At 29.9% G+C, this 27,454-nt stretch overlaps 1 protein-coding gene across 2 annotated transcripts in view; it reads left to right on the top strand.

The window, feature by feature from the left end:
• The window catches only part of LOC107453725 (lachesin), a 257,834-nt gene that overhangs the window by 185,287 nt on the left and 45,093 nt on the right, over positions 1–27,454 (top strand). For both annotated transcript variants that reach the window (XM_071183280.1, XM_043042726.2), the window contains exon 5: positions 616–823. In XM_071183280.1, the coding sequence (XP_071039381.1) occupies positions 616–823 (208 nt within the window). The remainder of the gene's footprint in view (positions 1–615; positions 824–27,454) is intronic.

Below are 27,454 nucleotides of genomic sequence, written 5' to 3'. Positions count from 1 at the left end.
TGCAATATTGTTTAATATCACAAGTGAAGAAACATGTTTATTTTACCATCAACTATGTATATCTACGTTTCATTATATTCAAATGACATATATGTAGGGATAATTTTATTATTAATTTCCATTTTGATGTATTGTATACATTTGATCATTAATCACAGCAACGTGTGAACGGGTACAGCTAGTATAATATATAATTTGGAAATAGATTTATGCGTAAAGATAAATAGTGGAGTTCGTAAAATTATGCTAATTGAATTAAATATACATCCCTATTTCCTATAACAGTAATAATCAACATTATTGAAGCAATATTGAATATTAAATATTGAAATAAGTTTTATTCCTGTGAACAGATATGTTTGGTATTTTTTCTTCTTCCCTGATATTTATGATTTGCGTTACATAAACAAAAGCAATGGAAACGTTTCAATCGAATTCATTTTTCTTTTAATAAAAAAATTTGTATATTTCTAGTACCAAACTAATACGTGTTATGTTATTTCCAATTCAAATATCGTGTGTCAGCACAAACCATTCTATTCTATAAATAAGTTACTTTTAGAAGTATTAAAGTTTTTAATGAAAGATAAAAATTTTAATTTATTCATTTTGTAGGCAGCCTGGATAAAAGTGGAGACGAAAGCTATTCTCACTATTCATCACCACATTATCACTAGGAACTACCGGATATCCTTAAGTCACAGTGACAATCGGAACTTTGTTCTCCACATCCGCAACGTCCAGAAGAGCGACAGGGGAGGATATATGTGTCAAATCAACACTGTCCCTATGAAAAGCCAGATTGGATACGTCGACGTCCTCGGTGAGTAGATAGATAGCACTAGCCTTTTTAAAGATATGCACTTGCATTACCGCAAACTCCAAGTTTTATTTTCAGAAATTGACAAGCATCTGATGGCATGGTTTTCTTTTTGTGTTTATGGCATTTAGAATGATTTTTTAAGATTTGTAGCTAAAGTGATTTAATTATTCTGACATATAAAGTGATATATGAATGGAAATAGTCGGCCTGAAACCGTACGAGAGTCTCTTTAGAAAATTGACCTAATATTGCATGCATCAATTAATATTACAATTGATGCATGCAATATTTGGTCAAGGCAAGCATACATCAATTAATATAATTAATATTCCGTATTCAATCTTAACCCCTTCAGGACGAGAGATTCATTAAAGCATTCATACAAACTCAAAAGCAGGATGGAAGGAGATAAAAAGCAATCACTTAAATGTTGGACTGTGGACAGACTGCTTTTGCTTTCTTTTTAATTAATGTTAGTCTATTGATATTAATATATATATATNCAATAATATATATATATATATATGTAACGAAATTAAACAAAAATGATTCTAAATTATTTTATTTATATTGTATTTAAAAACTTGGTATACGATCAAGATTAAAAAATACTTAAAAAGATGCTTAAAATAGTTGCCAGATGCCCGAATACATGTATTTTTTTCAATGCTGCTTGTATTGCCACCCAGTCTCAATTGTATAGGGTTCATTCTACTGTACTGCTCATTCTCCTACCACAAAAATTATTCTTGCTAAATCTTCCTGTGATCAAACAAACCTTTAAAACGCAAATAAGATATTATTAAAATCAAATCTAATAATCGCGGTGGTAATTTATTTCAAAGAAATACAATCTCGCAGTTCAGGATAATTGCCCATATGGAATTTCTGATGCTTTTTGCATCTTTACTTAGCAGATTTTCTTTTTGGCCACAATATTTTTAAAATTCGTATATTCCTTATGTTACTGCTTGGATTTTATGAGACGTGTTATCTGCATATTTATTCGAGAATATTTTTCCAATATAAATACATTTATTATTTTCAGAAATACTAATAGCATAACAAACAAATGTTTTCTGAATTTTATTTGTACTATAACTTATTTGTGCATAGTTTTTATTTCCACTTAATCAATATCATAATATTTCTTAAAATATTTAAAAAAAATATTCCACTCTCGGTATTTTCCTTTAATATATTAAATGGGAAAATCTTTGTAAATATATTTTTTAGTATCAAATGGAAAACATATAAATTTAAAGAAAAAAAAACTTTTAGCATCGTAACAAATATTTTAAGTAATTTAAGTTTATTAATCAGTCCTTTCCAAACAAAGAAAATCCCACTGTTCTTTATGGAAACTATAAAATGTTTAAAAAAATTTTGAATAATCAGTTTGAAAAGAAAAACTAAATTGATTATCATTGTTTTGTATGGTAATAAAAGATTTGTATTTTATGTCTATAATAAAAGAATGTTTGAAACAGTTTATCGGGTTTCATATTTAAAGCGTTTTCAGATAAATAAACGTACCCTTAATCTTGTGCTAAAGCTTTGAAAAAAAAAGAATCTACTTCCCAACCGTCACAATATAATCTAGTCACAATAAATTCTCAATTTATCACACCATTTAGTTGCAACTTAAGTAAGGGCAAAATCGTAAATACCGAAGCTCAAGTTTTAATTGTATAACAAAAATCTCCTGGGAGCCATTTTTCTGATGCAAAATGTTTCAAAGCTTGCCTAAGCCTGTTCATTTTAAAGAAAGTGCTAAGTCCCAAAGGATGTATTACTGTCCCCGTGGTAAAGTTATAAGATGAAAACCTTACCTTGACGTTGAGAGATAAAGTGGCGTAAGATTTTATTTTATATTCTGCTTTTACATATAAGGAATTTGAGTTTTGAAATAGACAAAGAATAAAAAAAAATAACGTGTAAAATTTTATTTTTACTGCGAAAGGTTACTGGGGTGAATGTGTTAAAATAATAATGATGTTTTATTGTATGTACATAGTAATTAAATTAACTTTTACCGACATGGCATGAGCAATGAATGTACTGGGAAGCATAAACAATAGCATGGTGTATTTTTTCTGTGGGTATATATCTAATTTGTCTAAAGTTGTCTCATTGTTTTTTGCCACAGTTGATCTTTGTTTCTTTGCCTCTTTTACTACTGCTGCAATTCATGACTGGTTTTAACCAATACCTACCGATTTAAGACTGCTTGTCACTAGTGATGGAGTTTTATCATTAAAACAGTTTATTTTTTTAAAGATTTGTTTCAGATGAATGCTCCAGTAATCAGTTCAATCAAGCTCTTTATTCTGCAAGACAAATAATATTTATAAATAATTTTCTGTTATGTGTTTGCTTTTTTAGAATTTTATAGTTCGGCCTCAATTCAGTGTAGTATCTAACTTTAGGTCACTTACCTTGATTTTTGTGCCTATTTTTATAATTTAATTTTAACTTAGCAATAATTAGTTTCTAATATCGAAGTGGAATCCATTGAAGATGATGGGTGTAAATAGCTCTAAAATCTAATATTTACATCAAAGGCTTTTCCATTTTTTTAAAAGAAACTAAACATAGAGAACAACAAGGAGAAAATATTTATAACATAATTCAAACTCGATTCTTCTACTAGGACTCTGCAAGGTTTATTAGGAGAGTTTGCTTCGAATTTTTGCATTGGATGCGTTACAATTTACTCTATTGCTTACAAATTTGCAAATGTCCTATCATATTTTATTTTTAAAGTCATCTCCAGGCGTGTTAAAAAGTTTCATTCAAGTCCCTTACAGAGCTTATCTGTATTGATGATAAATTTGACTTTCATCACATAATCATGTAATCTTGAATACATTGGACTAACTAAACACCCTCCAAATTTTCTGCCTTTATTTGAATTTAACCACCACACATTTCCTTTTTTAATTTTTCTCCATTAATTCTATTTCCCTTTTTCAATTAGAAACTATGCTCTTTCTTTTTATTTAATCTCTTCTGTTTTGATATTTTATGGCTTCAAGTGCTCGAAATATATCGACTTTTTTCATCTTTAATTACGAAGCTAACGATGTTATAATAAAAAGTATTAAAAATCAAAAATATTACGTAAAAATAATCATAGAGATATAAATAATTCCTGGCAAGCAAACTAATTGCTTTTAAATGAAGATAACGTCAAAACATTAAGAGTAAAATATACAAACTGATTTTAATCAGTCAATAAACAAAAATACAGAAGTTCTTAGATTACTCCTCCTCGAAACGAACTTTTAATTTTTCTTACAAGATTATCTATTCGTAATCTACTAAACAAACGCAGACTTTTTTCTTTAAACTTTATTAAACGCAAGATAATAAGTAGTCAAGTTTCACTTTATGTTCTTCTCCTTCTACGGATAATGCTATCTTCGCAAGCTGTAAGCAACGTTAAGACGATAAAAAGAAACAAAAGCGAGAAAAAAAAAGAACAGCCGAACACCTAGATCTGATCGTTTTAGCTAGATGAATACTAATTCCATAACTCATAAAGAACAAAAGAAAAAAAGTAGTAAATTCTCTCTAAAAGTAATATGCTGAATTAATTAGGTTGCTTCGCTAGGTGAAATATAATTATATATATTTTATGCCTTGAGAAAACCCCTGTGGGTTAGTCATTAGCTTAATTATCCGACTTTTTTAATATCCGACTGATTTGCATTCGATCACTTTTGCAACGTTGGTATATAAAATGTTGCAATTTCTTTTCCCGGATCGAGGAGGAATATTTGATGATATTCTTTAAATATAATCGCCTCCGACCGCTAAGATGATTAAATATTAAGTAAAACATTAACTTATTACTTAAGATTCAGATGTTTCAGATACTTTAATCTCATTAACTGAAAAGGCTATTAGTGAATTCTTCCGAGTTTGAAATTTAAGAAAAAAAAAGGAGAATTAAATTTATACTTTTCTTTCGTAAGTACTTTTAAAGTTTTGTTGAAGTTTAGAAGAATAAAGAGTGTTGGAATATGTTTGGGATAATCCATTTATATTAAAATTGTTGACAGAACGATACTATACTTTGCAGTAATAAGGAAAGCTTAAAAAGCCAAAAAAATGTATATACATATATATATTTCAGATAAATATAAAGGTATAAATATGTGCAAATGAAAAGTACGCCCAATCTATGATACTATTATATTGCAATTAACATAATCACTGAATACTTCGAAGAAAGTTTTATTCAAAAAAAGGCAAAGAAATCTGTGTAACTTTATCTGAAAGTTGTTAATTTTCTAAATTTCTTTTCAAACAAATTTAACGTAAAGGAATTTCAAATTTAATCGAGGGAAGAATCTTTTAAAGTTAATTTTTTTTGTTTTTCTTTCTTTTAGGTACGTTCAGAACTTCCAACTTTTTTGAAAAGATTTTTTTTTTAATTTTACTTAAAAGTTGAAAACTATATTAACTTTGAAACTTTAATGTGAGTTTTTATTTGGTTTCTCCATCTATTTCAATGAAAATTGGTTTGTACTTTAAGAAAGAAGACTGAGATTTTTCATGTTTAAGAAGGTACATAAGATACTCGTCGCACAGTTTTGATAGAAAATTGTTAATCATTTATATGAAATAAATTTTTCAATAATTACGTACAGCACATTCACTTTTAATTGCCAAGAATTTTATGCTTTAGGTCATATCATTAAGCAAGAATTGTTATTTTATATCTTCAAATGTGTTACTCTCATAATCACTAATAAAAAGAAACAGTATATTTTATTCAGATTTCGTTAACTATTTTGATAACTACTTTCAAAATAAACTGCTTTTATACTCTCTTCAGTAAAATGTTGAGATAAATATTACCATAAAATTTAGTCTTTTGATGGTATCCAACGTTTACAGCCAATTACACTGGTTAAATAGTCTAGATCAGTAGTAAAACACCCAGAAAGTAGCGCACAGAAAAATATGATTAATGTAAATACACTGTAAAAAATCCCGTATCAAATTACGGTAAAAAGTACCGGTACCCAGGAAAAGTACCATCACTGCCAAAACTATTTACCGTAAATTTACTGAATCACTCTCACTGAAAAAATATTGCTATAAAACTACAATAAGATATTTTATGGTAAAACTGGATTTTAAGGTAAGAATAAATTTTTTGGCCTAAATGGATTTCGTGGTAAAACGGATTTAACGGGTGATGCACCTAAAGTCATTATACTATATACCGTAATTCCGAATTTTTTACAGTGTAGAAGCCATAGGTAGTTGTCACACTGCGTGTCGGGGCAGTACTGAAAATAATGGTGATGATAGAGTTGTCGTTTATTCGTACTTTTGTTTTTATTTTTATTACCTTCAAATTCAAGGGCGAATATTAAATTTATCCCAATATTAAGTCACATATTAAATTTAAGCAAATATTAAGAGGATTTGCATTCTCATTACTGCTTTTGTCCATAAATTTAACGTGTCTTGATTATCTTAATAATAAGATATGTGCATGTTAAATAATTTAAATTGCTTGTTAAAAATTAATGAACATTTTTAAAAATAGTATTTTCTTATTTCCTATAACGTAACATAACTTTTAACTTTTGAGGGGGAAAAAAACTACTCAGTCTACTTTTGAGGAAATAATGAAGATAAAACACACGTCAAAATTTAGATGCAAGGACAGAGAAGTACGTGTTGGTTATCTTTGCACCCATTATTTTTATTTAATATTTAACAATGAAACTCAGCATAAATTACCTAAAAATAAAATTTAATTTCAAGAAATACACTGATTGAATTCATTAACTTTTTTAGAACACGTGCTAAGAAATGCAAATATACTAAAAACCATGATACATGAACCCCCATTACAACGACTATCATTAATGTTCATCAGATGATACATATTGTTTAATGACTTTTGAAAATCTTTTTACCGTTTTTCGGGGAACGGAAGAATTTTATTGAATCATTACAGAAAGTTATTTATATCCCATTCAATTGCATGAAATGTGATACGTGATATTCTTTGAACATTGGTTTTATAAGAAACTAGATATAAAAACTTATCTCTTTTCTATTCTTCTCTAAAAGCTTTATGTCACTTAAAAAAACAGTAATTGTTATTGCCGTGTAGAAAAGCAATATTTAATGTTTACCTCTTAAGCTTAATGCGCCTTTGCTTCCATCTTTTTGCCCTAGGACAATTGTGGAGATTTTACGTGACATAGTATGAATAAAGAATCTTACATGACATAATGAACTTTATGCCATAATGATATTAGATACTAAAAATAATCTTAAGTTAATTATTGTACACTTTATTTATCATTTAAATTTGTTAAATAAAATAAATTAATGTGTAACTTAAAGTGAATATTCGAGCATATTTTATGCTTTTTAATAATATTAGTCATGTTCACATAGATTTATACGTTAAGTTATGAATTGAGAATAGGCTGTGTCTAAGCTTTGGATTATTGAAAATATTTACATAAAACAAGTCTTATTTTTTTTTTAAAAAAGTTGTGTAAAACGGCTGGTCATTTTTTAACCCTTCATGACTTACCTTTTTAATGAAAAATATGATATTTTTAGAAATGTTTTGAGCTTGGAACAGTTATTCGAATTAGGTAACGTTTTGTTAGCCATGTCCATGGTCCTAGATTGTTAGCTACAAAAAATCTACATCTTTGTAAAAATGAAAAAGAAGGTTGTTAGTATTACTTGATTACAAGCTTCATAATGTACAAATTGGAAAAAATAGTTCGCACCTTTTAATTGCTCAAAAAGCAAGCGCCTTTTTTCAAGACTTTCCAGGCAGAAAAGAAAGAAACAAAGGTGATTTAAATTATAAAATGTAAAATTGGCCAAAGAAGAATGGAAAAGTAAAGGTAAGGAACGAAACTAGAAAGTAAAGTGAAAAAATATGGTAAAATTAAACTGCCCTATAGCAGATAATGCCCTGACGACTCCGTGGTTAAAGCACTGAATTCTTAGAGTAAAAAACTGGGGTTCGTTCCCCAGTGGCAATTTGCAGCACGTCCAGCTTCAGATCGATAGATACCAACTTGTATGGAAAGTAAAGTCGTCCAGTGTGCAGTGTTTTTCAACATTACTACAACCATGCTATTGGCCGCAAAATTGTGGGACCCTAACCTGGCTCACATTACGTTGCAGGAATTTTACTTTCGATTGTTCGATTCCGATTGACAGACAATATATTTTTTCAACTGCAAAATGTTTGTTTAAATAATTTATAAATCAACTATGTTTAAGTAATTTATAAATTCAACTATTTTTTTTAAATAATTTATAAATTTAACTATATTAAATTGTTTTTTTAAATACTTTATGAATTCAAAACAAATTTGAAAGAGATAAAACTTATTTCACAGCGTTGAGAATTCACAGAATTGAGCTTTGATTTTAACAAATTAATAGTCAAAGCTAAATTGAGTGAAAAATATACTGCAATCTAACTACTCTATATTAAACAATATATTTCCCTTTACTCTTAACAATTTCAGTTGAACGAAAAATGTTAGCATTTTTTTAAAATAATTTATAACTTTAATACTAAGTTAAAAGGGACAATATTTATTTCACATAAGAATTTCTACTTTTAAACTCTATTTGAGTAACTTTTGGATCGTCGTATATACTTCGAATATCTTTTCTTGAATCAATTGATAAAATTCCAGCACTTTACCTTCATGCTTACCAGCGAAAATGGAACATCAAAATGATCTACGGAAAAAAGAAAACATTTTCCAAATATAATAAAAAGAATTGCAAAATCTTTTTCGAGGCAGGGGCAGCTAAAGTTATTGAGGTTTTTTGCAGATAGTGTCTGATGTCACAGCTCTCTTGGTTTTTCGAGAAATTGTCACGTATTTGGAGAGGTTGCATTTTTTATTAACTGTCACTGCGTTTGAATTTGCATTTGTATACACAGTGAATTAAATATTTATATTCTTAGGTCAGAAAAAAACTAATTTTTTTTGCATTTGAGTAAAGTATTTTTTTTTTCAAATAGCAAAGGGAGTTTGAAAATGTAAATGTTTGTTAAAAAACAGTGTAACTCAGATTGGAAATTTAGATAATGTGTAATAAATACATTGTACGTATATTTATACGACTTAGAAAAAGATGAAAGTGGTATTGTGATCTGAAAAGTAATTTGAGGTTATTACAGGAAACTCAAACAACACACCATTAACTGCAACCGTAACCTAGCACGTAGCCTCATTTTTAGGACTCTATCTCTTAAAGTCCATGATAGGAGTGCCGCGTAATTTTGGCCTTGGTTAAACGATGTATAGCACAAACAACGAGAGAAGATTGTTAGCCACGACTGATTTCTAGTGCAACTTGCTGCGTATACACGACTGTTGCTTCGTTGTTCACCAGGATCGAACTTGCTACCCTCAGCTCTCCATCCAGTTGCGTGAGCAATGCCTTAACCAACTACACCACCAGAGAGCTTTCAAACAGAGCATAGAAGGCATGAAAAAAGGCTAAGTCAAATAAAACAGACAATGGCTTCTACAAAGAAAAAATTCTTACTATCAATAAAACCTATAAGTGCCTTACTTAAATTGTAAGTAGCTCTTTTTATAAGCTCGAGCACACGTAGAAAATATGTATGCAAGTTATTGATTAAAAAAAATTACTAAGCTTTTTATTAAACTACGTCTAGTGTAGCTTATTATTGAAAACTACTGTAACATAAATATTTCGTCAAGCATATTTTTTAAAAATCATATTTATATTTTGTGTCCAAGAAAAAAAAATTCTTTGCTTTGTATCCTAGGAAAAAAGTTGCTATTTGCTTGTTGCTCTAATATGCTAATTTGCTAAAGCAATAATTAACACTAGGAAGACTAAACAGTGCAGTATACCTAGAAAGACTAAGATGACCAGTGTGAGCCTTCTCAAAATGTTTGTATGTAGCTAAATTAAACATCCAAGATCTCTAAATATAATTACAATTAATTTAAAAAAGTCATTTTAGAGGCTTTATTTTTGAAATTTTATGGCTCATTATTCGACTAGATTGTCAGAAAGAATTTATTAAACAGAACACCTATTTTTGAATCATACATATGTTTCGTAGATGATTGAATTTCCTTTTCTCTAAATAATAATAATTATAGATATGTTAAAATACTCGTGTCTTTTTTATGAAACTAGAATATCTTACACTTATTAAAGTTTTTCTTATACTCTAACCTGCCTGGGGTTATGGAATACCTACCAAAATACCTTTGTAACCACTCTTATAGCCCGTCCCATCATTTTAAGTATAAGGCTCTACATGTACATCCGATAAGGCTAACACATGAATGATTAAATAAGCAATTAAATTGGATCAAATTATTAGAAGTCAGAAATACTCAATACTTTGAGTTGAATATTTATTATTATAATTTTTTTTGAATTACAGAGCAATAAAAAAAGAGAGGGAACTAACCAAAGTTTCCATCGAAGTTTAAAGTTTCTTCGCAATTAAAGAAAATTTTAATAACTGCCAAGTTGAAAGCACTATAAGTTCGAAAGGGTTTGAGTAGGAGCTTTTTAAAATGAAATCGATACCCTTAGATGATTTTATTACTCATTATATTTTAAGCAAGCAATGTTCTGACAAACTTTTATGGTTACATTTAATTAAGTTTTTCATGGTTTGTGCAAAATTGCAATTATATAAATTACTATATTCAGGCAACCATGCATAATTAAAAAATGTCAATCCTTCTATATTTTTTGATATAAATTTAGATACAAGTTGAACAGTTGTTTCTGAACGTTTCTCAAACTATTTAATATATTTTTATATGAATAAACGACTTTCTTGAGTGGTGTTTTAGTGTATAAAAACCCATAAAAGTATTTGCAAAATACATTTTAATCCAATACTTTAAGTTTTCAATAGAATGCCGGAGGTAAAGTATACCATTTGATCATACCAATAGTTTTCTCTTTTTTTGTAAAGGAAAGAAAGACATTAGCCTTACTGCATTTTTAACTTGAGTGCTTTTTAAAAAAAAGAAAACAATAAGAAAATAATAGTAAATTTCAATTCTTTTTTCGAAATGAGGTGGAAATTACTAACCTTGTATGTGTAATTAATATCATTTTCCTTGTATCATTCTACCTTTAATCATCTATTGCAATTTTAAAGTAAACAGATTAATTGCATACCAGTAAACATTGCTAATTTTTAATATCCACCTGCATAATCTTAACAAAAATTAACTGTTTCAAGATATAACATTAGCCTAAGATCATAGGATGGTCTCCATACAATATGCAATAAATGATCTATCAGTAATTCAGAAACTTACCGGGGCAAATAGAGGATTTGTTAAGTACAAAGTAAAGTCATTTTAAGCTTCCGGAAGAAAATAAATTCGATCGGATTAATATTCTAACCAATTTTCTTAGTGATAAGTTACGTTAACGTTAAATAATATTGCTGAGTTACTTTTTCGTTTTCCAATCCTTGATTATAGTTCTAAGTGCTTTTAGCTCCAGCTCATAGGTAAATTTATTATTGAGATTTACCAACTGAATACAATAATGCATCAATTAGTCATAATAAAACCAATCAGGTAAAAATTAAAACTCATCGTCTATAAATTTGAATGAATTTTAACAAACGAAGTACAAAATATGCTTTGAAGCAATTTTTCTACTTATTAATTATTGACTGATACACTGAAATATTTATAATCAGATAAATGTTACATAAATGAGTATAAAATCCTCAAGGAGATAAGTATTTATTACACTCAACCCATATAATCAAAGTTTTATCTACGCTTAGTCAAAAAGCACAGCAATAAATTAAAAATTGGAAATATTCTCCTTCTGTTTAATGACATAATTTTTTATGTTATCTTACAATCAGACCATTCATAAGCATACCACAATGCGGATCGTTTAATAACTCAATTTTCCCCCTATGCATAAATGAATGTCATCCCTAATGAGAATTATTGCTGGAAATCGCTCATCTAAATTATTAAATTTTCGCTGTCAGTTATCGTAACTTCCTCTGGGATTATCTTTTAGTCGGAAATAAAAGTTTATCGTAGTTTTCTCTCGGAAAGTTTGAACATTCCCTTTTGCGGTTAAAGGGTAAAGTTTTTTTTTATTCTCTTTTTTTTTTAAAAAAAATCTAAGTTTTTAATATACAGTTATAGTAAAAGTGTATGTACAGTGAATATATTTTTTGAACAATAATGAAGCATGCTTATTGTTGTTTATTCGTCTAATAGGTAGTTACTGTAAAAATTAGTGTTATCTTACAAAGAATTAAAAATAAAACATTTCGATTTTCTTAGCTTTTATTCCGTCAGAAAATTATAGCTAAAAAGCCTTTTCTGATAATTTAAAAACCTAAACAAAGTAGCTTTTATTTGAAGCTTCGTTACTCTCTTCTATGTTTCCTTTGCCTACGCATGGGCAGGAACCGCTTTCTTTCAGCACGGGTCCATAATAATTGAGTTATAACTCTCGGGAAGAGCCAGTTTTTCATGTTATTGATTTATTAAAGCTTAGCAATCCTCGAAATACAATATATGAAAATGTAAATTTCATTTTTTGAAAAATCGATATAAAACGTTTTTGATCTTCAATTACTAGAAAGATACTGTGCAAACATATTACAGTGTAAAAAAATAAGTGATTAATTTTACAAGAAATTAAGTTGCATAGATCCTGAAAAAAAATAGAATCTAAAGATTTTTGGCAGATTTAGAGAGGCCTCAAAGGTAGGAAAGGAGTCTAAACGCATCGGAAATGTAAGGTTGGGCGTTAAAAATAAATGTAAATTAAAAAAAGAAGTGATTGACTCACATATTCAATGGTGCCTAAAATCATCACTGTGGCTGATGATGAATGAATGATGATGACCAGAATGATGTCGTTTACAATTTAGCAATACATGATTTCCCCGATGTCAGCAAAACATGAACAGAGCTATTATGTTTGTTTTTTTATACATATGCGACATTCATCAATGAAAATAACGTGCAGCTATTCACTTGTAAAGATCTGTGATTGATTACATCAATGAAAATGCTCATGACTGTGATTATGCTACGCAACGGATAGCAGAAGCTCCGGTTGCCACACTGGCACTCTATATTGCTGCAAATGTCGTAAATTCGTTTGAAAACAAACTTGTTACTAAATTGCCTTATGCAATTTAGTAACACGTGATCTTCCCGATGCCACCAAAACATGGACCTGACCATTATGGTTTTTTATACATATGTTGCATTCGTCATTTTTAATGACATGCAGCGATTCATTTGTAAAGATCTGTGATTGATTACATCAATGAAAATGCTCATGACTGTGATGATGCAAATCCAAGGGTAGCAGAAGCTTTGGTTACTTCACTGACATTCCATACTGCCGCAAACGTAAATTTGTTTGAAAAGTAACTTATTGCCTTTAAGCAACCATATTCCCATATTCAATTCCAGACACATTTCTATCCTTAATTACATTGGTTTCTAATATGGTTGTGCGTTCCTTTGTTGTCATGCAAATAAAATGCAAGTCTTTTTGGTAGCAGGGGATCGCTGAACCCAATCCCTAAGTTCCGCTTAATCTTCCTGAAACCATTGATTCTATCTTTTGCGGATAAATTAAGGGATCTTGGCCAACAGGAGCGGCAATAGTGTGGTACTATAAACAGCAACTCGACTCCCAATCAAAGTGAGACATATTGTAGTAATAATTTCTTATTTTTATATAAGACGTTAAAACAATTTTTTAATTCAAATGACATTCAAATTTAAACTCAGTCGGAGAAAATTGCTGTCAAATATCTGTTTTTACACGCATTATAGCTGTCACCAGAGTTTCTAACTTTGCTGCTGTTGTTATTCATTTACGACGCACTAGAGTTGCAAAGTGGGATATTGGTGATGGCCTGGGAAACATCCCTGTAGATGATCAGAAGCCATCGATTTTGATCCTCTGCAGAAGGGATAGCACCCCCCCCTTCGATAGTTCAACGACCTGCGAGCGAAGTCGCGCACATTTTGGTAGAACAGTTTAACGAGGACCAATACCATTCACCCTCGGACCCTACACAGATTGATTCAAGTGATCACCCACCCGCACACTGACAGCAGCCAGTGATGCTTGACCTCGGTGATTCCAGCTTTGCAAGAATATGTTAAAAATATAATCGTTAAAAATAATGTTAATGTTAAAAATATTATGTTAAAAATATAATCGTTAAGCGATTATGTTAAAAATATAGTCGTTTGTAATAAGACCATTTTTTATCTGTAATGCAAATAAGTGTGGCTTAACATGAACCAGATGCAACAATTTTCTTGGCTATTTTCTTCATTTCCTTCATTCTTCTTATTACATCATGCACAATATGTCAGAACCACGACTTTTAATATTTTGTACAATGAAATTGTTACAAGAGATTTTCTAAATTACACTGTCATTAACGCTTTATTTTCCTCTTCACAATATTTCTATTTATCTAATAGATAACGAGTTGATTTTAAGGTATTATTCTACCATTTATTTCACCTATTTTATCTGAATTTTTTTTAAAACTTTGATAAGATAACTCAAGATGTGGTAAATTTAATCATACTCCACGTTAATCATGAATCTTTTACATATGTCTTCTAGTAGAGCGTTAAACTAAAAAAAAAATCTTTTTTTAGTTATGGAACTTAAAATTTCTTGATAAAAATACCCTTAAAATATTCATTTCCACATCAGCAAAATATACAAAAAATTACCAATGCTTTTCTCATAGTTCTAAAAATACTTGTAGTTTAAAGAACAAATGTGTAGTATAAATGTGTAAATAAATGTAAATTCCAACACAGTCACTTTAAAATGTATTTTTCTTTAAAAGTGTTGTTATAATTTTTCTCCCCCGACAATTCCCGGTCGAAAATACACCCAGACAAAAGATTCTGAAATAGCAAAAGTAATAACATTGAGACATTTTTTTCATTATTATAAGAGAGATAAGCCTGTAACATTTTTTTTATTTTACTGCCGATGAATACTGGGTTTTTATTTTGGGAACAAAAAATAAGTCATCCGCACCTCATTACTGTTAAACTTTGGTATGTAATAAACATATCATGTTATTCAGCCAGCAAACACTAGAAAAAATACTAAATGATATGTTTAAAACAAGAAAAACCTGAAATATTATGCTCTAAAAGCATTTATATTTTTAAGGAACATGAATTTTAACTCAAAAATATTTCAAAGCAGTTAATTAAGTGTTTGTTTATTGTTATATATTCTCACCACAGAAGATTCTTCATAACAAATATGCAATGATTTTAGTAATTTTTCCTAAAATTTTTCCAACAATATTATATGTAAATCAATTAGATTTCATGTATAACTAGCCTTCCAAAATAATATTCCTGGGACAATTGTGTAATAAAACAACTTATAATTGCACATAAAAAAAATCAATATTTTTAGCAGAACTTAATGTCTGTAGCTAAAACCTTTATATCCATGCAAAGGAATGTGAATGTGTGAATATTGTTTTATTAAGCAGCTCAAATATACGATCACTCTAAAAGTGATTTTAGAAATCTAATCATGTTTACCCTAAATGATTAAATTGATTAGCATATAATAAATAAAATATAAATAAAAGAAGCGTACATATAAAAATAGATGAACTAATGTCTGTCTGTGGAAATAACTCCTCTCAACATCTGTCTAAAGCAACGACGGATACTATGGTTACAGCGGTTTAACTATTTCAAGTAGGGGAGTTGTGTCAATATACACGGAAGAGCCATTATGACCACCCTGTTGATAACATGTAGGACCACCTTTATCCCTCAAAACTGCTAGCACTCGCCTTGGCATTGATTCCACAAGGTGCTGATAGGTAGTCTGAGGTATCTGGTACCAAGCGCTCACCAACTAGTCCTGCAATTCCCTCGAGGGGGTAACGTGGCAGCACGAATTCGGTTTTCCAAGTAGGACCACAAATGCTCTATTGGATTAAGGTCAGGTGAATTTGGGGGCCAAGACATGACTTGAAAGTCACTGGAATGTTCCTCGCCGATTCGACCCTTATGACATGGTGCATTATCCTGTTGGTAAACACCATCCCTCGCGGGGAAAAACTGTTGCCATGAATGGGTGAACTATGTTCAAGTAGCTTACAGACGTCAGGGATTGTTCTATGAGGATTATGGGTCCTAACATGCCCCATGAAAACATTGTTCCTGGGCGAGAAACCATGAAAACCTGGGCGAGATCATTGTTATAGATGGAGGGTGATCATAATGTAATGGCTCTTCGGTGTATAGGACAGTTAATGCCAGGGGACAACGAGAGGAAGGAAATCAAAAGTTGAAAAGAAGCTCCCCTCTTTGAGATGCACCTTTTCTTGTTTCCATAGCAGCAGATAATTTTAGATTTTGTGGATATTCTTTTCATAGACAAACAATATTTCTTTTTTTTAATACTTAATCTTGACTTATTTATACATGCAGCATTCGACCATAAAATATTACAATACTTATGAGTAAATAATTATGAAAAATTACATATATTACTAAAAAAATAGTGAACAATAGAATAATAGATGAGTCCTAATCTAACTGATATTTGAATGGAGTTAAAGTTTTAGTTCAAAAGAATTGTGTAATTTTTCAAAAGACTCTTGTAACCTGTGCTAGTGCTGTATCATAACATTTTGAAAACTATAAAGCAAGCTATAAAACATTCTACTTTTGAGGAATAAATGCTAAAAAGCAAAATAACCCTTTTTTATAGCTGCATCGAGTGAAATAAATTATTCCTACAGGTAGAATTGATATGAAAGCAATAGACAGACGTTTCCCACAGATTTCGAATGCGCTCCCAGAAGCGATGCAATTTGATTGATGCGGTCTTTTGCTATGATAGATGATTTTCCAGCCCTAAGGAAGAATAAAATAAGTCCAAAAAAATTCCTTATCCCACCGTCCCCATTCCCAAAACTGCGTTAGAGCTTTAGAGCGACAGTGAATCATGTCACGAAATTGAAATTCAAATATGTTGCCACCGACGTTTTCTCATCTTCCTAACATGTTTGACATATTAAAGAACAACTAACTGCAGATTGGGAGTTTCAAAATGATGTATTTTTATTTTAATATTTTCATAGACTGAAATTAGTTATTTGTTATTGCGTTTTGAATTTCGGGTCGAAAACTTTGGAATAAAAGAAATTATAAACGAAATTGCTTGTAATTTAGTTAAAAATTAGGTTTTAGTTTTCAGTTATCGTGCATAAAATTGCTATATTCATAATTTTATTATTTTTTTTATTACCGGCCTTTAACCAGCAGATCTAATTCTGAATTTACTACTATTAATGTTCAACTCCGTAACCTTGTAGTTTTGAACTCAACCCAGAAGACAATGGAACTCCACGAGCCGTGATGGCTCAGGGGATAGAGCATTCGCCTTCCAATAAGGGTTCGAATCCCGGCGATGGCTGGTGGATACAAATTCCGCATTCTCCTTGCACCACCACACTGCTAACATAAACTATCCTCAGTGGATCATGGGTTAGCGTCCCCTTGCCATCGGACTAACCATGGGAAGTTTTCATGGTTTTCCTTTCATGTAACGCAAATGCGGGTTAGTTCCAGCAAAAAGTCCTCCATGAAGGCCAAATATCCCCCAATACTTTATCCAGAAGTACCCTTGTCTTCTAGATTGGGTTCAAAATTTCAAGGCTACGGAGTTGAACATTAGTAGTCGTAAACTCAAAATTGGGTCGGCTGTTACACGACGGTTATGAAATAAAATGAAACTCCTAGATCAAGCGTTGGGAAGAACTAGCCTTCGTGGAAGACTTTTTGGTGGAACTAACTCACATTCTCGTAACATGTTTTACAGTTACAGTGAGTTACATTGCGTTACATACCTCTTACTGTTAGCCTGAAGGCAATGGACTATAAACCATGATACACTCTATAACAAAAAAATCGACGCACCTAGAAGCAATCATCTGATTACTTTGAAATTTCGTATGCATGAATGTGTTGAACAGATCAGGCTGGAATGATGCCGACTGGGAACGTATAGTCTTTAGCGACGAATCCATTTTCCTACTGTGTCCTAACGATCATCGAAACCGTTTTTGGAGACGAACAGGGCAGAGGGGGGATCCTGCCTTCACTATTGCACGCCACACCGACCCTCAATAAGGCATTATGGTCTGCGGTGTCATTTCCTTTGACAGCCGGACCCCTTTGGTCGTCATTAGAGGTATACTTACTGCACAGCGGTACGTCGACGACATCCTAAGACCTGTTTTGCTACCGTTCCTTTTGCAGAATCCTGGGCAGGTTTTTCAGCAGGACAATGCCAGACCACATTCGGCACGTTTTGCTATGAACTGTCTGCAAGATTGTCAAACTCTTCCTTGGACTGCCAGATCACCTGATCTCTCTCCCATCGAGCATGTCTAGGATATCATGGGAAGACGATTGCACCTGGCACGGAATGTTGATGACCTCGTTCGACAATTGTATCGAATTTTGCAGGAAATACCGCAAGAGACCATCCGGGTGCTTTATCAGTCTATCTGAAACTTTGCAATAAATTATTCATTTGTTCTGAAATTTTAATTATTTACTATTCTGTGCATTGTCTTTCTATCCACCAATTTTTGTTTCAATTGGACAACTCCTTCTTGGTGCGTCGATTTTTTTGTTATAGAGTGTACTTTTACCGGTGTCATGTTATGTCAAAATTTTAGTCAGTGAGAGCCAGAAGCAGAGTTTGTATCTACCAACCATCACTGGGATTCGAACCTAGGATTACCTCCCTGCGAGGAGATCATTCCATCTCTTGAGTTATGTTTGTTTTATAAAATCATAAAATCAAAATACAATAGCTAACTTATAAATGTTCTAGATTATTTTTAATAACATTGACAAAAGCGTTTTTTTTTTTAATTTAAAAAAATAAAACATTTCCTAGGTTTCTATCTGATCGTATTTTTTAAGACATCCTTTTAACAAGCATTAAGACACATCAGATATTTTTAAGAGTTTAAATACTGTTTTGGTCGTTTGTTTTGAAGGTTTTCTTATTGGACGAAAAATATCTCCAGTGTTGCATAGTGAACATTAAATTCTTCTTATTCAACAAACTCCGAATTTTAACCTTTCAAAATGTTGGAAGAATATCCTTAAGTCTAAGAACTGTAATCGTAAGAGAGCTGTCAAATTCCTAGAAATATTTTAATAAAGCTTAACGAAAAGTTGAAATAATTTTAAAACTTGTTTATCAATGCATTCAATCTGAATTATCATTTTTCTGTGAATAATTTTCAAATTTAAATTAAAAATAATTGAAAATTTTATAATAAATTTTATAATATTTATAATAGTTTATAGATATACTTCAAACTCCCTTAAAAATATTAAATGACAAAAATAAAGCAGAATAGGTCAAAATATTATTAAAACTGAAATTTTACCACAATTAATAATTACCACAATCAATAATTAATTTTACCACGTTAATAAAGGTTTATTTAAACGGATCTCAATATCTAATTGTGATGACTTAATCACGATGTTAATTCATGATATAGATGGATGTGACCAAAACAGAGTAACAAACAGAAAGGTTCTAGTAGGAAAAGACAATTGCTTTTTTTCATTACGAAGGAAGAGTTTTGAACAGATGAATGTCAGGAGTTGCAACGTTTTGCTTAACAACATTCAATGGTTTCAATAAAGACAATGGAGTGCGTTTATATGGTCTTAAAAAATTCAACATTGGTATTTGTTTTTCATGAAAATGTTCACATAATATATACAGATCCGCAGCAGTTTGTCCTCTATAATTCTCGCCATAAAAATTATTATTTAACGTTAAATTTCAGTACCACGTTAACCTTACACAAAAAAATTTCAAATCAACTTATGGTATAAAGCATTTTTGGTGCAACATCTGTAAATTCCATTTTCACAGTTAAATATCATACCATAATTTGTTCCGGGATTTTTTTACTATGTATTGCGATAAAAACTGTACTTTGTATTTATATATATATATACATATATATAAGGATAAAATTATAAAAAAGGATAAATTTTTTTTAAAAAATCCGGAAAATAAAAGATATTATCTTTTCCTCNATATATATATAGGACCACATTGTTGGTCCCCTATTTAGCCTATAATTGTTTCCTCTGGCAGGGTACACTAGTACACGGTAATATAATACCTGGTCCAATATAAATATTATGGGGTCAATATTAAGGGGAGATATAGACTTTTATTATACTAAAGAATATTGACTTTAAATTTCCTCATTTTAGCGCTATTTAACACACTCTTATATACATATAAAGACAAACGCTATTCTGTTCCATCTTTGTCACGTTTTTATACTCTCTATAAGTTGTTTTTACGCAATCTGCAATGCTCTTGACTTATCTTCCTTCATATCCCTAAATGATAAATTTGCTATCATCGCTTAATTTTTTGCACTATGACTAATGTCCATTTTATATTTGTGGTATTCTTATAGTTGTGCTTTGCTGTTGATTTTCCTTTAATGTTAACCGTTAGCTTACGGTGCTTAAAATATGAAGACAGTTATTTTCGTTCACTTGTCGTACCAGCCGTAAGAAAAACTACAATACCTATATCAATAAATATCATTTATGAAGCATTTTTGAAATACTCTTATCCGATAACTTTTCAATAAACGAATTCATATGTAAATGTCGAAGAGATGTATCAGAAAGAAACGACTTTTGTAATTGGCTTGGATTTACCACGGATTATACTTTGCAAAATCACTTCTCTAAAGTATATTCTACAGTTTACTAATGAATCTAATGACTATAATGAAATGGTTTTAGTGTGTGTTTGTGTATATATAAGGAATAGGGTATTCTATTATAATACAAGATTTACATAATTCACCCTGCGATTTCATTGACTGAATTGAATTGCATAAATTTATCTGCAACTCAAATCGTGATATATCTATCAAATTGAAACAGTTTGAGGGGTGTATGATTCTGTATTGTATGTGTGGAAATTGTTTTTCAACATACGGAATTTGAAATCAATATACGTTAGAATATGCAATTTTTTTTCTTCATTGTATTTAAATGAAAAGAAAACTTCAAGGAACGCATGACGACATTTTAATTCTGATTTCAATTTCTTAGTTAAATATATCACTTTAATTTGGAATCAAATAGAAATAAATATTTTTTTTGCTCAAAATATATACACTGTAAAAAATTTCTTGGAACAAAATGTTCAATAACAATTTATTTAATTGTTATTTTACCATATTCAAACCAAACAATCAAATAACCATGAATAAGATAGTAAACAAACTGTTAACTGTGAGAAAAACCATTTATTAACTGCTTTTTTTTCTAATATGGTTAGACAACCAGAATTTTTTTACACCACCTAAGCACACTTATTGAAGTCGCTCAGTTCCTTGCAACTGCGTAAGTATAACAGCCGAGAAGGCTAATCTGTTAGTCTCACTATCGACAGAACTAGGCTTCGAATCCCAGCGTTAAAACCACAATATTTCCTCCATTCCCTTAACACATGAAGAGTTTCCAGCGTCCTGCACTTGCCTATGCCCATAACCTAACAAAAAGACTAGCACTTATGTCCAAGGAAATTTGCGGCTTTGAAACCATGGTTAAAAAACCGTATAGTTTTGTATTCATGGTTTAATGACTATACTAGTCAAGGTTGGCAAGTTTCTGCCGAAGTGGTTATAACCACTAGTAGAAACCGGTAAAAACCGTCATGGAAGAAACTCTTTTGTGCCACATTTGTGGCAGAAATTCAGAAAATGACATAAAAGTAAGTACTGAGATTGACATACAATGGATAATTCATCGAAAAAACAATTAAATGTTAAACAAAGTACAATTTATTTACAAAATTATCACCATTCAAAATCAAATGTTACATTGTTTGCACTCTGCAGTAATCTATAACAAAAGATAAGTTTTGATGCAGTTTCTAAACTTAAACAATTTCTAACTTTTCCATGCAAGTTTTTAAATTTTCTAAGTAAATTTTTTTAAAAATTTTAAGAGGACTCTCTTTTGTTTTGCAGAACTAGAATGCATTACCATCAAACAAGATTTGTGAAACTTTCATCTATTGCATATTCTTNCACTCTTTATAATTAATATAAACAAAATAATATATATTTACAAACAATGAATTAAAAAGTTTGTTACAGTTATATGGAGTTACATTTTTCAGTTTACTTAGACAAAATGTCATTAAGCAATTACTAGAATTAATATAGACGTATTTTTAGTTTCTACCAGTTTTGGCCAGTTTTTACCGGTTATAACCAGATTCTGCCATTGGCATGGCAAAAACCAATTTCTGCCGGCAAAAAGCCAACCCTGATACTAGTTAAAAATGGTTTCAAAGCCGTTACGGTCAAATATGTTATTTGATGTAAACTTTACGGTTAATAGGATGGGCAGACTGCTGCCTGTTATTTTACCATAGATTAAGTTTTGAATTCTAACAGTGTATCAACATTTAAAAATGATTTAAATATTGTTTTTAAAATGTTTTAAACATTATCAGTAATAAATAAAATAATGTCAACTAACATTGTTTCATTATTATTGTTTACGGATGATTTACTGAAGTTACTGCTATTAACGTTTCAATAATATGATTTGTTGACTGATAACTGACTATTGTATGGCAGATGATTTACTGAAGTTATTGATGAATAATGAACTAATGAACGTGGAATGTATTCAAAAATTTAAATGCTTGAACCAAGACTAATAAAGCGAAATATCTTACGCAAGTATAATAATTTGAATAAAATTTGCCTAATAAATTTGAAAATAACATTTTTATTAACTATAATTATAATTATAAATATATTTTATTATTAATTTTTATTTTTTTAATACGTAAGATATGAAACTGGAGTTTTTTTCAAGATCAAAAACAAAATTATTAAGCAAAAATAGATTTACTTAGTTCTTTAACATCTTATAAGCCACTAAATTAATAACAAAATAGCACCTTAATAGCAATGAATCACACAATTGTAGCTAAATTAACCCTTTGTCGCAGATGAAACATCTGCGTCCCTTTTATGTATTTTTTCTGACACTCTAATTACTAGCTAAAGAGTATTTTGGTTATTTTTTAATTATAAAACAGGAAACAGCTAATTGATAGTTACTAAATAACTAATCATGTTTGTACTAAAATGCAATTTTAAAAAAATAAATAATTCGAATTGTTTTTCAATCATTTTAAAAATTTATCAATTTTTTATTTTTAAAATTAAAAAAAAACTTCAATGATGAATAACTGCTTCTATTTGATCTAAACAACTGCAAATAAGCGCAAAATTGAAAAAATATTTTTGAAAAGTGAGTCGTGTTTGGAAAGTTTTAACTTTCACGCAGAAATAAGACACCAGTGTTTCATGTTGTATTTCATAACCATAAATTATTAAAAAAAATTATGTAATATTTTCACTTATTTTTATCTAAAATAATACAAAATAATGAAAAAAGTTTGAAAAACATGTTTAATAAAAATTCTGCGTCAAAGAGTTAACGTTACGTACATCGTATAAAATGCATAACTAAAACAATATGGTTACCATGGAGATAATACGCCTTATTCACCAGGACAAAAGGTGAATGACTAACGCATGATAAAATATGTAAAATTTACCAAACTACCGTTGACTACAGTTAAACTTCAGAGAAAAGAGTTGCATCCATGATTTGCAAGTCCACGTTTGATCGATAAACAAATGATTCTTGAAGAAAATAGGTATGTAAGGAATCAGATTTATGTGAAATAGTTATTCAAGCAGAACTTTTTGCTTGAGGAAAATTTAGTACATAGCTGTGTTCGATGCTAATCGATTGATTATAGATTTGCTTATTAAGGATACAATAATATCTTAGAATATGATCAACATATATCTTCAACAGCTAACAAGCCTCTGTTAAATAAAAGATTTTTAAAAATTTGGTTTTCTACAATATTTCCAATACTCCCCAGTTTTCTTTTTGTTTTTAATTTTATTAGATTTGTAATTATTTTTTCGTTCACCTTTTTACGAGAATACCTGTCTAAAATAAGTCCCCCGCTTGTCAGCTTGTTAATAATATCACCTGCATATTCCTATTTTAATTCATTAATTTTCTCGTTTTTTTGGTGTTATCTTGCCCATTTTACTCACTTTTGGTCTTTTTCTCGTTTTTTCTAAGTAAACATTTTTCCCTATCTGTGCTGTTCGTTATATTTACATAGATCTTTAAATAAGAGTTTTATAAGTTTCTTCTTGCGAAATAGATGAAGGTCGCTATTACTGACTCGGCGTCTTTGTTGAGTCACCCATTAATTCACAAATATTGAATGCTGGTGCCCACTCTAGATTGTTTAAAACCACCCAATGATCTTATTTAGTTAGAACCATCTTTAAACGAAGTTTGAAAACCATCTGATTTATTATCAATTGAGTAAGGTACAGACAAGGTTCATATACAAAAGTCTTTTAAGCATTTTTCGATTTTTTTACTTAAATTACCAGTAAACAATATCAGTGGAACGTTAAATGCATTTATTCGTTGCTTATAACATTTAAAACTGTGTTAAATCACCGTTATTTATCATATTGCAGAGATTTTTCCTAGTATTTTCCTCTAATGGTATTTAAACTTCACAGAACATGTGCAACCTCCCCTCTAATGAATCATATTGTCGCAAATGAGTAAGAAAATGTGATTACCGTCACAGTTAGTGTGAGACAAACACGACAGTAAATTTTGTACAATTCAAAAGGTTTTATTCGTTGATCTTTATCTTTAATTTGGTCATTTACATTTATTTAGTCACATTATAATGTAATTTTATCAAACCATCATTGACGTTATTTTTAACTCTAATATTTTGTGTATGCAATTCAAGAGACTGTGCAATATTTAAATTACACTTAAATTCAACGCTCTACTAATTTCACTTTCTTAATTTGCAACACTTTTCTGTAGCATGTAATTTATGTGTGCACTAGTAAACCGTTTCTAAAGTCAGTTTTATTTTTTGAACGATTTTCTGAGTGATATATATTTAGCAGCCAATTAAGTTCAACACACATGCGTTACAGACATCCAAGAATTTTAGAGTGGAAATGCCAAGCAAATCAATTACCTACGTTTGACATCATTTTCAGACTCAATTCAGAAGAATATATCATATTTTAAGCTTGCATTCAAAGATTTACTATATTTACCTCCGGGTGTTTCATTGTTTTCTTGTCTAATATTAAACTGTTTTCAAAGTTAGTTTACCCTTAAATTTAAATGTCATTTTTCTCCGATGCTGATTAACATCATAGCTGCAAAATTGCTTTAATAGATTATTTCAGAAACGGGATTGTAAGAAAAAGTAAATTTGTAAGAATATCAGTTTTTAAAACTAAAAAGAACTTGAAAAGATTCTACCATAAAGTTTCAAACAAATATAAAAAGTTTCTTTTTATATCATAAAATACTGAAGAACATTAATTCATTATTTATTGCAATGTGCTCGTAAATTTATCTGTGTATTCTTGCTTTAATACTGAAGCAGTATTCTCTTGTCCAATGTATTATTCTATTTTTATACTCTCCGGTACAGCATTTTCAAAGAGGTTAAAAAAAGGTACTTTCTTTGGCTATAAATGGTCTCCGCTTCGAAACCTACATCATCCTGTATCTTTAGAAATACCACATATGTTAGTAATAAAAACGAAATTTCCTACCAATAAATGAATATTTTTGTTGCTATTCTTGGGATATGGAGTAATTTGACCCACATCCTCGCCAGTAAGTTTTGTAGTTTCCTTTTTTTATTTTGGACTGTTACGTCAAGTTGTGTTTTATAACTTTTTTAATAACAGGATTTTTTCTGATTTTTTATCATGGAAAATGAGGTATGGCGCTATAATCATTGGCTTTTTTAAACACGTGGTAGATACCAGTGATCTCATTCTGCTTTATGACACATTAATTCTAAAGCGAAATTTAAAAAAAAGGTTATGATAAAGGGTTTTTTTTTTGCTCAGAATTTTCGATGCATTCCCCTTATGTTTACACAGTATATAAAGTTTTTAGAGTAAAAATTAATGTAATCTAAGAAATCATAAGAAATACTAGAGAGAAAAAAAAAGAATTTTTTTACACAAGTACGAATTTTTTTTTGCTGGTATGCTTTAAAAGTAAATCTGGATCAAATTATGGTAAAAAGTACCGATACTCAAGGTGCCAGGACATTTGACCGTCAGATTCATTTTTACCGTAACATGTAACATAAAAAACTCTGATATAGCGTAAGTTTTACAACAATAATTACCGTAAAACCTTAGAAGAACTCAAATTAAATAAGTTTTACTGTAAAATGAATTTTACGAAAGTTGAATCCAATGTGACATTACTTTATACCATAATTTGATCCTTAAATTTTTTACAGTGTACTGATAGATTTTTCGATATTAAAATTTTTAACAATAACTGGTATTTAAAGTTTGTGTTAAAAATTTACTTAAGATTTGTGGCACGTAAAGTACTGGCCAAATCTTTGTAATAATTTTATTTATTGCAATATTACTTTCATGATTAAGGAAGAATCATATTTTGTAAACCTCATTGGGGAAATATCTTTTTTTAAATAGCCATTTTAATATTTAGTAGGACCTTTCAGACCCTTTTGCATGAAAAAAAGTTAGTATTTGACATGACATGGATTAATGTTACTTATTTGCCCAGCCCTTAGTTTAAATTTTTGCAGAAAATTTTGCTAAGAAAAAGTCCTCTACAATTGTTAAATTTTATTTTTGAGAACGAATTTATGCTAATGAAACCGTAATCAAAATCCCACAGCCATTTAATATTTTTTATATTGTAAAAAATCTTATATTGTATAAAAATGTAAACAAGTACTGTAATCCTTCAAAAGCGAATCCTTACAAGTTATTTCCTAGCCAAAAAATATTGAAAACTTGATATTTGTAAAAAAAATTGAAAATGCTGTGATAATTAAACTGCGATAAAAATTTAAGGTGAAATTAAAAACCATTTATTTGCTGAAAAGCACTTTAAACTTGGAGATTAATGAAAGAAAACATCATTTTACACAAGTGCCGCTTCGAAACAAATCTAAACATACAAAACAATTAATTAAATATTCATTTGCAGTAATAAAACTGCTGAATAAAGTTGTAGAATGGTAAACAGATTTTCATTAAAACTCTGATTTCTTAAAAGTTATGTAAATGCTATTTCGTGAAGAATAACTTTGATCATCAAACAAATGTACCTGCAATTTTATGAAGTTTCATTATTGTTTACTCATTTTTTAAATAAATGTCTATTTCCTTAGAATATATTAGCTATAAACAATTAGTTAAGCAAATGCATTCCAGGTTTAAAATACGCATATGTGATATTTCTGCTATTTCATTGCGATTTCATGTTTGCTTCAACAGTCTTTCCCTACTTTTCCCTAGATCAATGAAATGCACCTCCGACGGGATTGTTT

The sequence above is a fragment of the Parasteatoda tepidariorum genome, chromosome 7 (assembly GCF_043381705.1).
Source record: "Parasteatoda tepidariorum isolate YZ-2023 chromosome 7, CAS_Ptep_4.0, whole genome shotgun sequence".
Lineage (NCBI taxonomy): Eukaryota > Metazoa > Arthropoda > Arachnida > Araneae > Theridiidae > Parasteatoda > Parasteatoda tepidariorum.
This window is presented reverse-complemented; position numbering and strand designations above follow the sequence as displayed.